Here is a 13,660-nt window from a genome sequence, read left to right as displayed (position 1 = left end):
GAGAAAAAACAAACAGTGCCAAAGAAATAATAAAATAAAAAAACATAAAAAGAGGCAGGTAAAAACAGGCATTGACAAGTATCCATACATCAAAGTAAAACATCCAGTCATAGCAGCGCACATTAGTGCATGGTAGTGTCCCACATCCACTTATTAGTGTCTTCACACTGGTTCCACCTTCCCCAGACATGTATCGACTGAAACTATCCCATTGTTCATTAGCCATGCCACTTTGAACATTCAACCTTCCCAGCATCTTTTCACATGCAGCAGTCTCCATCATTTGAACCCTCCACATATTCAGTGTAGGAGTTTGGGGATCCTTCCAACATCTTAAAATTATCCGCGCACACGTTATTAGGCCAGTCTTTAACACTCTAAATGCACATTTATTCAGATGCGGGGTCACCGTCCTGTCTCCAAGGAGACAAAAGCCTCATCCCAATACCCCTCCTCGACTCCTCTCTTCCCCTCCTCCGGGACTTGACCCGGAAATCGATCAAGACACGCCATTTTGAAGGACGTCCCAATAGCTGAAATGCAAACGGAGGAGTCGAGGAGGGGTGAGGGAGGAGGGGTGCGGGAGGAGACGAAAGGGAGGATACACGAGAGCAGACTACGCGGAAGTGTTTTCACTACTTGCGTATAAAAGCCCCGCCCCCACCTTCACAGCTGGTCGATTTCAACAGAGGAAAACGGAGAACTGGAAGAATGAGTGGAAAAGCGTCACATAAATGTCTAAGTGCTCACAGCTCCGTGGGAATTATTATGTGCAATTCATTTCTTAAGGTTACACTAACAATTTAAGTCATGTTTAATGATCTTGAACGTCACTAAAACATAGCTATTAAGAAAGCTATTTCATGAATGGCTAGATCTTGATAAATAACAATTATTTGTATTGTTTTGTGTTAAGATATTCAGGAGTTAAATTATTTAAAATTCACAGTCCTGAATGTGGGTTTGTGGTGAATGTGGGGATCTACAGGACACATTTTCAGAGTAAAGGCTTTCACATTATTATAATTATATTTGTATTTAAATGTAGGCTACCTTTTACACCAAAACGGAACACAAAAGCAGGACCAACCATCATACATTGAATTCCTTGACTAAAAAGAGAAAGATTCATTAATTTAAATAAATATTTAACAACAAATGGGCCGGTTCTAAAGGTTATTCAGTTGAGCCCGATGAGAGGGGATACAGCTGTGCACATGTCATCATTAACAGACGTCGTTTAAGAGTGACGTTTGAGTGAACGAGGACATCCCATTTAATACCTGAGGACTCCTCTGTCCTCGCGTCTCCTCCTCGTGTCTCTCGCTCACATCTTACGGAGGCGGAGCTAAGACGCAAGGAAGGGACGCGAGTGAGGGAAAGGAGGAGTCGAGGAGGGGTATTGAGATGAGGCTAAAGTCTTGGCGAAGTGGGAATATCACATTTCAACCATTTTCCCATAAAGTCCAGAACACTCCTCTACAAGGGACAAACCTTCGAACATTCCCAAAATGCATGCATAATATACGTGCCACGTTCTTCCCCACATTTCCAACATAAATCATCCTTAATCAGGCCTATTCTGTGTAGTCTTGACGGAGTATAATAATATCTTTGAATTATTTTATACTGAATGAATTTGCCTCTAGCTTCCCTTATGTATTTTTCAGAGTTAGATATCATTTCCTCCCATGTTTTTTCGTCAATTGTAAGTGACAGGTCCTATTCCCATACACGTTTGAGATTACCACAGCCATTGTCATTTATCCAGGGACACATCCCGTACCACCTAGATGCTCTTTGAAGCATTGTTGGCAGTTGTAGGTAACACTCTATTGTATTCTCATCCCTATTAATGAAACTCCTCCCCCCCCATACAATGTCTAATCTGTAAATATTTCCAAAAGTGGCCTCGTCCCTCCAAATTAAACTTTTCCTTCAGTCTGTCATAAGAAATAAAAATGTTCGCTTCAAATAAATCATCCAATATCCTGATACCTTTTTTAAGCCACTGTGCCCAGTAAATGGGTTGATTATCAATTTTTTTTTTTTAGGATTGTGCCAGAAGGGTGCATATCTTTCAGTATTGTGGGAAATTTTACATTTTTTTATGTACTTCTCGCCAAACTGCTTTTGAGTGTAGCAGAATAGGATTCATCACATTATCTTAGGGCTGTACGATTATGGCAAAAATCATAATCACGATTATTTTGGTCAATAATTGATATCACGATTATTAAATACGATTATTCATTGACTTTGAAAACGTCAATTTATTGAACTTTAAAACAAATTAAAATAATAATTTGAACAGTATCTGTTTAACTGTTGATTACCCTGAACGTATAATTCAACTGAAAAACCAATAAATAAAATAAATGATACATTTATATTTACATTTAAATAAATAATATCAAAATAAATACCAATAAAAAAAAAAAGATCAACAAATATTTTGGAGCGCACTTCAACAAGCTACTAAACGTATATAAATATGATAAATAAATTAGACTATAAAATAAATTAGATGAAATATGTTGCAGTGCACTGTCACAACCTAGCAAAGCAAAATAATCGTTTTTTTCGATTATGTTGTTTTTGTAATTGTGGCAGGCCAAAATCGTAATTGCGATTTTAAAAAACGATTAATTGCACAGCCCTACGATTATCTTCCTTGTTGGTTGTCACCTGTGCGGGAGCTTCAATCGGTTTAAAAGGGGAGGTTAGTTCCTGCTCAATCAGGACCCAGTCCAGATCAGTATTTAAACCCTTCCAATGTTTCACAAGCGTTGACATTTCAAAAGAAATACTATAATACTTTATATTGGGCAATGATAATCCTCCTCTATTTTTTGGCTGACATAATTTGTCCTTATTTATTCATTCTAGGTTTTCTCCCATCCCAGAGAAAATGCTTTACCATTTTGTTATATCTAAGTAGTAATTGTTGTGGAATGCATACATCATTGCATTACAATGCATGTATCATTCCAGTTATGTAATTTATCTGCGGGGCAACTATCATCTTAATCGTGTTCACCTTCCCCCATAGCTGCGTAACTTACTCCATTTGTCCAAATTAACTATACATTTGTTCAGGAGTTTTTCCATATTAGTATTCATAGTTACTCTTATATCCGAATTTAGTTCTATCCCTAGATACTTCATGCCATTTAGAAACCATTTCAAATTGAAGGTGGATAGCAGATTCTGAGAGCAGGTTTGAGAAACTGGCATGGCCTCTGATTTGTGCCAATTAATACAGTAACCAGACACTTTAGAATATACTTCCATAACTTCTCAAAATGCTTTGATGGAGTGTGTCGGATCCTGACTCAGTAATAACATGTCATCCGCGTAAAGAAAAAGCTTATGCTCCCTGCCACCTCCAGCAACTCCTTTTATTCTTGAATCCTCTCTAATCATTGCAGCCAACGGTTCAAGGAAGATCGTAAATAAAAGTGGACTGAGGATGCATCCCTGGCGGGTTGATCTGGATATGTCAAAGAACTGGGATATCAACCCATCATGTACTCAATTATTGTACTTAAAGGTGGGGTAGGTAATTCACTTCAGAAACACTTTTTGTTATATTCCATGGAATGCTCTTAACATCCCGATAGCAATGAATACATTAAATGCTTTGACAATAAATACATAAAAAAGAAATTCATCTGTGGAAGCCGTAGTACTGTAAAAAGCACGACCAATCATCTGAGCCGGCCCGGCTAAAATAACTGGATGGCCTACCTGCCTATCAGCCTTCCATCTGTGCACAAACTTATCTCGTGCCCTCATTGGTCATGTGCACGTTCATGTGTGTTGGAGGAGGGGCTCTGTAAGGAAGTCTGAAGGAAGGGGCAGATTTTTTCCGGTTGTGTACTTTCAAATTCTAGCGCACTCGAGCTGGTTTCTCCATTCGTACCTACCCTACCTTTAAGTACTATTTTGATAAATGTGTACTTCTCTTGAAAACTCCCATTTAAGGCAACTTTATACTTCTACTCAAAAGCAAATATTGTACTTTTTACTCCACTTCATTTATTTAACTCTCACAGTTACTTTGTAAATAAAAACACACAAGCGGATATGGTATAAAGCAGTACTGTACAACTCATCTATACAGTATTTAACATATCTAAATTGGCTCCCCTTTGACAAACTACAACACTAATATAATAAACATAACAATATGATACTGTGAGGAGTCTGCACAACAAGTGCTTTTACGTTTTGATTCTTTAAGTATATTTAGCTGATAATACTTCTGTACTTTTATATAACTTGGCCATTGTGCAGAATGAGTACTTTTTGTACTTTAAGTTAATACTTTTGAAATCAAGACTTTAACTTGTAGTGGAGTATTTTAGGACCATAGTATTTGTACTTTTACTTAAGAAAAGGATCTGAGTACTTCTTCCAAACCTGTGTAAATCCTCAAAAAGGATGAGGTTTGTCTTGGGCTCTTTTGCAGAGGCAGTCCTGAGTATATGGTTATGCTCAATGCTGAAACACATTGACTGACCCAAACAGACATGATCAGCTTAGTGCTCCAGTTAGTTCCATTTCAGATGAAACTAAGTTCCATTATTCAGAACAAGGAATTATGTAAACGTTTTCTAGGCAGGGCAATAAATACCATGAAAGGTCTGAGGGAGTTGATGTGCAGGTCTGCAGGGGGCACTTGTAATTGAGAGGCTGCTGCCTGCTGCCAAACTGTAGGGTAGCAGATATCTGAGACCCCCTTTGAGACACTCAAGGACTTAAAGGGAGTCATTTGAAATGTGAGTTTCTTGGGACATGCGTCCGTGCATTTAGGTTGGTGTACGTGCAGACCCCTATCTGTGTGTGTGTGTGAGAAACCGTATCTTTAACCACCCTCATTCCTTCCGACCCATGGCTGTAATAGTGAGGATAATGCTGTCAGGCTTCCAGCAATCTGTATCTGTTACTGAGATGTTATTCAACAAGTGCCTGGCATCAGCTTCAAATAACTTGAGTCTGTTGTTGTGGAGAGTTTTGGAAAGAGAATGAATCCATTGGACTCTCTCAAGCACTCTTAAGCCTTATATTCAGACCGGAGAAGATTTAATTTCCCTAGGAAACATGTGCTCATTGGACTTATACATTGATCAGATGGATAGAGGTGAAGTCCAAATCAAGCTGGTTTGGTAAAAAAAAAAACGTTTTGCTAGCAATTTGCAACTTAAAAGGACATATTTTCAGTTCTAAGGATTCAGCCTTCTTTGGCTTCAACACTTGAAGCGGTTTTGCTCAGTTGGCGGGGAAGTGTGTGTCTTTAACTCTCATTGGAAGACGTACAGAAAGTGAAGGTATTTCCGCTCTAAACTTCAAAACCCTCATTACATGTCGTTCGTCTTTCAAATGAGATAGGATCACCAAAGGAGCCGGGAAATGTCGTCTTCTCCTGATAAACTCCCTCATGTGCTGTGAGTCTGGCAGTAAGAACAAAGAATGGAGTCTGCTGTATCTACATCTGATATATATATATATAAGTTGTTTTTTTCTGCATCTCGAGCCTCAACAAGTTTCTGTTTGCATATGATGGGACTGTCTGTATTACTGCAGTGTTTGAGCTTTGCAATAAACCCATTCAATCGTGCTCTCTTGCCATAACAATCTCTCTTTCATAATAATGTCAGACATTCAGTGGAGCTGGAGGGAACATTTATTTTGTTGTAGAGAAAAAATTGTGTGCAGCGTTAATAATAAACGTTAGAACGCTGCAGGGTTGTTGTTGGCTAGTCCTTTTCAGGGGTGTTTGCTCAAAGAAGTGTGTATTTCCAGTCTCTTGTGTCTCAACATGTTATTTCTTTTTCTTTTAGATCTGGCTAAGCATGATACATCGTCATGAGAGTCCAGAACTGACTGTGAGGAAGGAGTGAACAGAAAAACAAAGCAGGAAGAGAGAGATTTGTCCATCGGATCAGATGGGTGAGACGGAGGATGAGCGCACAGCGCAGGCCAGCATGCTCTTTGAGAACTTCGTGCAGACGTCCACCTGTAAGGGGACCCTGCAGGCCTTCAGCATCCTCTGCAGGCAGATGGATCTGGATCCTCTGGACTACAGCACCTTCTTCAGCTCACTGAAAGCTGCCGTCAGCTCCTGGAAGGTCAAGGCACTGTGGACCAAACTGGACAAAAGGGCTCAGCACAAGGTCTACAACCAGAACAAAGCCTGCCAGGACACCAGGGTAAGAGACACCAACGTGTGCTGAGTTTGAGGCTACTAACAGGCACAGGAAACTAGTTTGGTTCAGTATCTTTGTAGACTAGCAGATGATTTGAGGCCTGTTTGAGTCATGCCCAAGCACCAATATTTCTTCCGTGATGACACATAAATACATGAATGATTTAATGACAGTCTGACAAAGTAAAAGGCATTTTTGCAACATTTTGGTATAGTTGGAGGTTTTCTGGTCCTCTCTACTTTGATATGGCTTTGTTTCTCCAACTTCTAGTCAGACCAAATAAAGGGAATGCCTCTCATATTACCGTCAGTATGATGCAAGTTGATAAGCTGTACCACAGTGGAAGTTGCTCAGATCACACCCATCTTCAAACTCATTTGCCAAATTGGGCTAGGGTGTTACAGTAAGTGACCGATGACCCCTTCACCCTCATTGCTTGAACCAAAACCGTCTTTGAACTCAGCCTTTATTTTGATCTCAAAAAACATCTGTACAGATTTGTGACTGCTAAATAGACTGACAGATAGGTAATAGAATCACACTATATCACAGCTTGAATCACAGCAGCACAATGTGGCCACGGGCGTAAAGTGCGGGGCTATGAAGCTTTCCTCACTTCGTAATCTCCGAAAAACCTGGTACTCTGTCCGTCTTTTTGTGCGTCCGTCTGTCAGTGGGCAGATGTTGTTACTGGGATTGCGTCACAACTGTACAAGATACACCCAAGACACTCAACAGGTGTAGTTAAAGATGGGTGTGGTCCAAACAAGGGGCAACAATAAGGGTAATCTATAGAATAGTCCTAGCCTTTTTGTCCAGCTTTGCATCAAAATGCTCCCACCCCCTCTGATTTTGCAAGTTGCTCCCTGGGCGTGATTACAAAAGAAAGTTGCACAGTGAAATGAATTGGTGCATATTCAGGAAATAAGTGCTTAAAGATGCATGGTGACATACAGAATTGACTACTCTCTATTGTAGCGGGGGAGCTAACTGCTTAATGCTATTCAGTCATGTTAGCTTTCTCTGTACTGTGCTGTGAAAATGACCCACTGACCAAATAGTTCAGTGACATCTGAAACTACGGACAGGAAAGTGAAACTGAGCTTCAAGCCAGACAGATTGTGTTACTATCTACCCAAAAAAGAGAAGTTTCTCCCTAGTCAACAGCATCAATTATTTTGTGTTTAGTTTAGTTGTGTGTTTAGTTCTCTGCAAGACACAATGTTGGTTTGAGGAAGAACACCTTCAGTGAGGCCAAAGAGGAAAAGCACGTGTTGAGAGCTTTGCACGGCACAAGGCTAGTAAACCTTGCCCATGGATACATTCATTCACAACTGTATGTTTTCTAACTTTTGATATTCTTTCTCTCTTTTCTGTGTTCTGTTGAAAAGAACATACATTTTTACCAACTTTAAAATCTTTACCTAAAAAAAAACATAGGAATTTATTTTTTGTTTATACACTGAATTACAATCTGTGCAAGTCTGGATTGTCAGCTAAATAGATTATGTCATTAGATCCTTTCTGTTACTATATGCAACAAATTGGCCCAAAGAGAGGCTAATATCAGACATATAACTTGAGTAAATCGAAAGTAATTTTAACTAATAATAGGTGAAACTTTATAAAGTGGTCACCAGATGATAGTTAAATGGAAGTAGATGACTTTTCGCAGAGGCCTAAAGACTAAGTTCAGATACTTGTTTTATTTCATATAGATCTTATATTTTGTGTTTGATGTGCTGCCCTTTCTTGTTGTCAGACCATGTATGTCTCAGTAGCATGTTTCGCGGTTGAAATGCCTTCGTATCAGAAGGAAAAGATAAGGCATCCGGAGGGGAAAGAGGCCAGGGACCCGCAGAGGGGAGATTAACAGACATGGGTTGGGCTGAGGGTGGGCCAAAAATAACAGCTCAGTATTTATCCCAGACATTTTTGAGGCACAAACTGCTATTTGGAGAAAGATGGTAACCCTGTAGCTGGGTCCATGTTCTGTTTTAGATTTGAAAGTCCATCTCTAACTCCTGAAGAAGATATATCTGGCTTTATCTTCTAAATGTTCCATCATGTTCAACAGACAGTCTGAGCCTAATGGCGCATTTCCACTACAGCGCGGTTTAAGCGTGCTGTGCCCGGCCCGTTTTTGGTTGCGTTTCCACTAGGCGTAGTTCCGGCTAGCGGGTACTTTTTCACAGTTTTTCTGGCTCTCCAAAATCGAGGTTCTTTCCGGGCCAACAACCAGGCTGAGTCGGGCTGAGTATGATAAACTAGTAAGAGAATCGCTGGCAACTACAGCAAAATGAACATATTTGACCGTGATTTAATTGTAATACACGTTTCAAAATGATGCCGAAGTAACAACATACTGATACCGGTTAGTAAAAACCATGAATTAATGCTTTGTCAAGTCTGCAGACAGACGGCAGGCGAAAAACCTTTTAAAATGCGTGTTGTCTGGATGGAGATCGGCTAAGCTAACGCAGTATATGCTCCGTCCACACTCACAACAACGGCCTATACAGACATAAATAAACCAGCGACTGTATTCGCCATGACACAGGCAGTCTGTGGTTTGTACTTGTTTAACTTTTGTCTAGTTTCTGAACAGATATGAGGAGCTGTGAGCTCTGAGTGCTAACAGCTAACGGCTGATGTTGGTTTTGTGGTCGCCTACACTGCGTTACTATAGTTACTACCCCAGTTCCTAAACTGTAATGGAAACGCAGCATAAAGTGAGCATGGCCTAACAAGGCTTAACAAGGCCTAGCCATACCGTACTAAGCCGAGCGAGGCCCTGCAGTGGAAAAGCGCCATGAGTGTGTCTGTCTGCTATTTGGTGCAGAGAAGTTGGATTTTTTTCCTAAAACAGTGGAAAAACAAAGCTTTGAGCTCTGTAAAGGAAGAGGGTAGCTGCAGATTAAGCTGATAATTAGTAACTCACTTCTTGCAGAGATAACAATTATCACCACTATCTGCCAACTAGGTAGTGTACAGTTGAGTACAGTTTAGAGCTCTTACAGTAAAAACAGCTGTTTGCTGATACTGGAAACCGTGAGAGTGGTGAGAGTGAACTATATCATTGTAGTTATGGTCTGTACACCTGAAGAAACTGTGAGCTTCTCTGTGAGTTTGTCACAACAGTGACACCTTTCACATTACACATCATTTGATCAATTTTTAATGGGTGGCCCAAAACATAATCTTAAAGAGGCCCTAATATGCTTTTGGGGTTTATTTTTCCTGTATTGGACTCCTTTGTTTACTTTCGTAACATAGTGACATCACTTTATTACACTCCCGTTTCTATTGGCTAGCGCTCCAACACATTGTACTTGATTTGGTAAGGGGCGGGAAATCTCCAAACGGTTGCTGGCCAGCTAACCAATCAGAGCAGACTGGGCTCTGGTTTCAGACAGAGGGTGAAAAGAGGTGCTGCAGCACAGGCAGTATGAGAACAATAAAGAGCTTTTTGAACATTAAAGCATGGAGACATGTCCCAGTAGAGACACAACATACAAATATGAACTCTGAAAGAAGCATAATAGGGCCTCTTTAATAAAAATCCTTAAGACTATTAAAGGGTAATGCAAAGGTTGGTATTCCATTTTATCGCTTCATATTAGCAGTTCAGATCATGTCAGACTGAAACATCCCTACCCTCTTGTCCTTACATCCCCCCCACCTGACCTCCTCCCTTCTTCCTTCAGTGCCTGGTCATCGGCAGCGGCCCCTGTGGGTTACGGACGGCCATCGAGCTGGCCCTGCTGGGCTGTAAGGTGGTGGTGATCGAGAAGAGGGACACCTTCTCCAGGAACAACGTGCTCCACCTCTGGCCCTACACCATCCACGACCTCAGGGGCCTCGGAGCCAAGAAGTTCTACGGGAAGTTCTGCGCCGGCGCCATCGACCACATCAGTGAGTGTCTCTTTCTCTGAACTCTAGTTCTTTATTCATCCATCCCTCATGAAGCACTGACAGCACAGTGGAAAAGCTCACTACAGGTTAACTTTCAAACTTCTTATTTTTTTACTGATACTTTCCTTGGGATTTAGTGATTTCTTTTTGTTAGGACAAATAGTTTAAAGGGCCCATGTCATGGCCATTTCTACTGATCATAATTCCATTGTTGAGGTCTACTAAAATAGATTTATATTGTGCAATTTTCCAAACTCACATTGGTTTCTCATACAGCATCTCTGTGTGCTCTGATTGGTCAGCTCGCCCACTCTGTTCTGATGAGTCCACCACCGTTACAGCGGAACATCAGTGTTTATGTGTTACAATGGCGTTTGTTAGCAACCAGAAAATGACACCAGTAATGACAAACAGATGAGAATGCTGCGTGGGGTCTGGGTGCCGTGTTGGCAGGACGTTGCGCGGCTCGCTGCTGTGAGGAGCGGACAGTGTGAGCTGGGTTACTGGTGTCGTTTCCTGGTTGCTGCGTGGGGTCTGCGAGACAGCGAGACATCGCGAATGGACGCGGGAAGGGGGGGGTGCTGAGGGGGCTGCAGCACCCCCACCTGCGAGGCTCCACTAGCACCCGCCCCTCCCCGCACCCCCAAACGCGGCACACCTGCAGTGTAAGCGCGCCACAGTTTCACCAATGGGTCCATTTGGGTATGGGCACGTCACTGTACCCAGGAAGAAAAAGAGAAATGTCCAACGAGGCGTTCTGGGGCAGCATAGACAGGTCTTTTCTGTGTTAGAGTTGTACTCGCTACAGGGTGTACTTTGAGGGTTTGTGACTTTGCAGACGATTTACATGCAGAAAAAGCTACATAACACACAAGGGGACGGGTAATAACCAGAAAAGCATGACATGGGACCTTTAAGTAAAACAATTTCCAGGAAATATGAACTCTTTTTTTAGAACTTGACATACTGACAAGAGATTTTGTGTGACAGTAGAAGCTCTTAATCGATTTTTTTATGAAACATAATCTAAGGAATGGAAGCAAGAAATATCATTTGTATATAATTAAATCATCTGGAAAACCTAATAACATTTATTTAGGTGACACTTTCCTTCAATGCAACTTCAAATAATCATAATTACATGAATGAATCACTCTTATTTCCTTAAAAGTTAGTTTGGGGACTATAAAACTATTTTTCTTTATTTTTTAACATGCAAATGATTATATGCAAAATACTTAATACCAAAAATGGCCACAGAAAAGTGCCTAAATGATGCTTTCCATATTGGACATCATTGCATGGCAGAGCTGGTATTTGCCTATTGTTTACCTGTGAGCAGATGTTTAACAGCAGCTTAGTTTCTTCAGTCTCTATCTGCCGAGTGGGACGTTTCCATTGTACTGTCTTCCTCTCCAGCTTATGTAACTGTGTCATTTATTAATAACTTGCTGAAAGATAAGCTCCTCTGGTTATCGGCTCGTGGCAGTCACTGAATATAAACAACTAATAATCTGCCACATAGAAATATATTGTTTGAATCTTAATGATTCTACAGCTGGTATGGGTTGAAAGAGACTTGTTATGTGGGGGCCCCCTGTGTCACCCGCGAGGTGATAGACATATGATATAATATACACATACATTTTCAAATATCCAAACTTTTTTTAAACTTCACTTTTGATAAATAAAATGGAAAATCCACTACATGTCTACTCACTAAATCCACATTACCTTGCACAGTTTGGGCAAAAATGATCATCGTTAATATTTGTATTGCACTTTCACTTTTAAATAAATACTTCAAAAGTTGCAATATTGCTTTTTACTGCAAGATGTATTGCAAAATGAAAAGTTACTGGAATAACTACAGAAAAAATTCAAACTAAATGTAGTATTTTAAAGGTTAATGCACCAATCTCATGCACTTCATGCAGGCTTAATAAGGAGGATAATATCGTGCTGTTTAATAAATGAATAATCATATACACATTTAGTATGACTGATCATCATACATTAATCCGTTAAACTGTTTCAGGTTATCCTTTTTAAGTATATCCTGTATCGGATAGGGTAACCGTTTTCATAAAATGTGATTCTTACTTCTTTTATTCATCTTTGTCAGTGTCACTGTAAAATTCACTGCTTCTAATATCAAGCCTCCAATAACATGTTACCTAAGGTACAGATTATAGACAACCATTTTAAACTTCAATACTGAACAAAATTACTTTAATTACTGAACCTGGTTAGGATATAAAGAGTATTCAGAAACATGTTAGAATAAGGGAAATTGAGTGCACACATCTCCTGAAGAAGAGTTTGACTATTTACAGTACAGAAGTAGATAACATGGATAACCATATTTTGACATTTCTAAAGCCATTCTGCAATGTTCATTACATTAAATGAACTTACTATATTATCTAGGTCATTAAGGGGACCACGTCCTGTGTTTAAAGCTGCTCAGAGCTATAAGCGTTCCTGTTATATGTAACCGCTCGGCTCAAACTGGTTTATTTAAAGCTTTGTGATGAGATTACAGTAGGTAGGACCTGTGGCATGTGGTGAAGTATTTCAGTAGGACTGGAGGAAGCCAACCGCAGCAGACCTTTGCCCTGCTGCTGCCCAGTTACCATCAATCAATCATATTTCATTAATATATCCCCAATATTACAAATTAAACATTTGTCTCCGATGGCTTTACAGTGTACAGCAAACACCCCCCTCTGTCCTTAGACCCCATCAGCACACAAAGACATTTTACCACCACTTATTGAGATAAAATATCCCATGAACTCCAGTTGAAGAGCTATAAATCTACTTTTTTGCTGAGAGGCAGATTACATTTTTAGGCGTCGTATACACATATGCTTAATTAGAACGATCACATAAGATTTCCAGAAACATTTGTAATTGAAAGAATATACAAAAGTCTAATACATAGAATTCATAGAAATTAGGCCCGGCCCAAAAATCAAAGGGTCCGATGATGTTTTTTGGGGTTTTCCCATCTCCTTGTGTGTTGTATAGGTTTTTGTGCAGGTAAATGGTTTGCAAAGGCTAAAATGCATATTTGTATGTGTGCACCTACAGTTAGCGCTAGCCTTGAGTTGGGGGCTTTTTGGTTATACAATATCAGCATGTGTGTATTGATGTGTTTCCACCGCAGGTATCCGCCAGCTCCAGCTGATGCTCCTCAAAGTGAGTCTGATTCTGGGAGTGGAAATCCATGTCAACGTTGAGTTTGTCAAGCTTGTGGAGCCACCAGCAGAGCAGACTGAGGACGGTGAGTCTGTGTGTGTCTGTGTGTGTGTGTGTGTGTGTGTGTGTGTGTGTGTGTGTGTGTGTGTGTGTGTGTTTATCGGTATGTGAGTGTGTGTGGTTATCGGTATGTGAAAGGGTCACGAGTGGCAGTGACACAGGGACTCTCCTGCATATCACCCATGCTATATATGGAAAGCAATACATATGCTAAAGTGATCACAAGGTTTCCTAGAGAGGAGGCATTTGCACTGGCAGCGTTTATAGCA

The 13,660-nt window shown here is 40.4% G+C and overlaps 1 protein-coding gene across 6 annotated transcripts in view; it reads left to right on the top strand.

The window, feature by feature from the left end:
• mical2b (microtubule associated monooxygenase, calponin and LIM domain containing 2b) overlaps positions 1-13,660 on the top strand; it is a 74,191-nt gene that overhangs the window by 17,257 nt on the left and 43,274 nt on the right. For all 6 annotated transcript variants that reach the window (XM_034141318.1, XM_034141317.1, XM_034141316.1 and 3 more), the window contains exons 2-4: positions 5,847-6,215; positions 9,920-10,127; positions 13,300-13,416. In XM_034141318.1, coding sequence (XP_033997209.1) covers positions 5,952-6,215; positions 9,920-10,127; positions 13,300-13,416 — 589 coding nt within the window. In that variant the 5' untranslated portion in view covers positions 5,847-5,951. The remainder of the gene's footprint in view (positions 1-5,846; positions 6,216-9,919; positions 10,128-13,299; positions 13,417-13,660) is intronic.

The sequence above is a fragment of the Trematomus bernacchii genome, unplaced genomic scaffold, assembly GCF_902827165.1.
Source record: "Trematomus bernacchii unplaced genomic scaffold, fTreBer1.1, whole genome shotgun sequence".
Classification (NCBI taxonomy): Eukaryota; Metazoa; Chordata; class Actinopteri; order Perciformes; family Nototheniidae; genus Trematomus; species Trematomus bernacchii.
The sequence above is the reverse complement of the archived record's forward strand: the minus strand, read 5'-3'. Positions and strand labels throughout refer to the sequence as shown.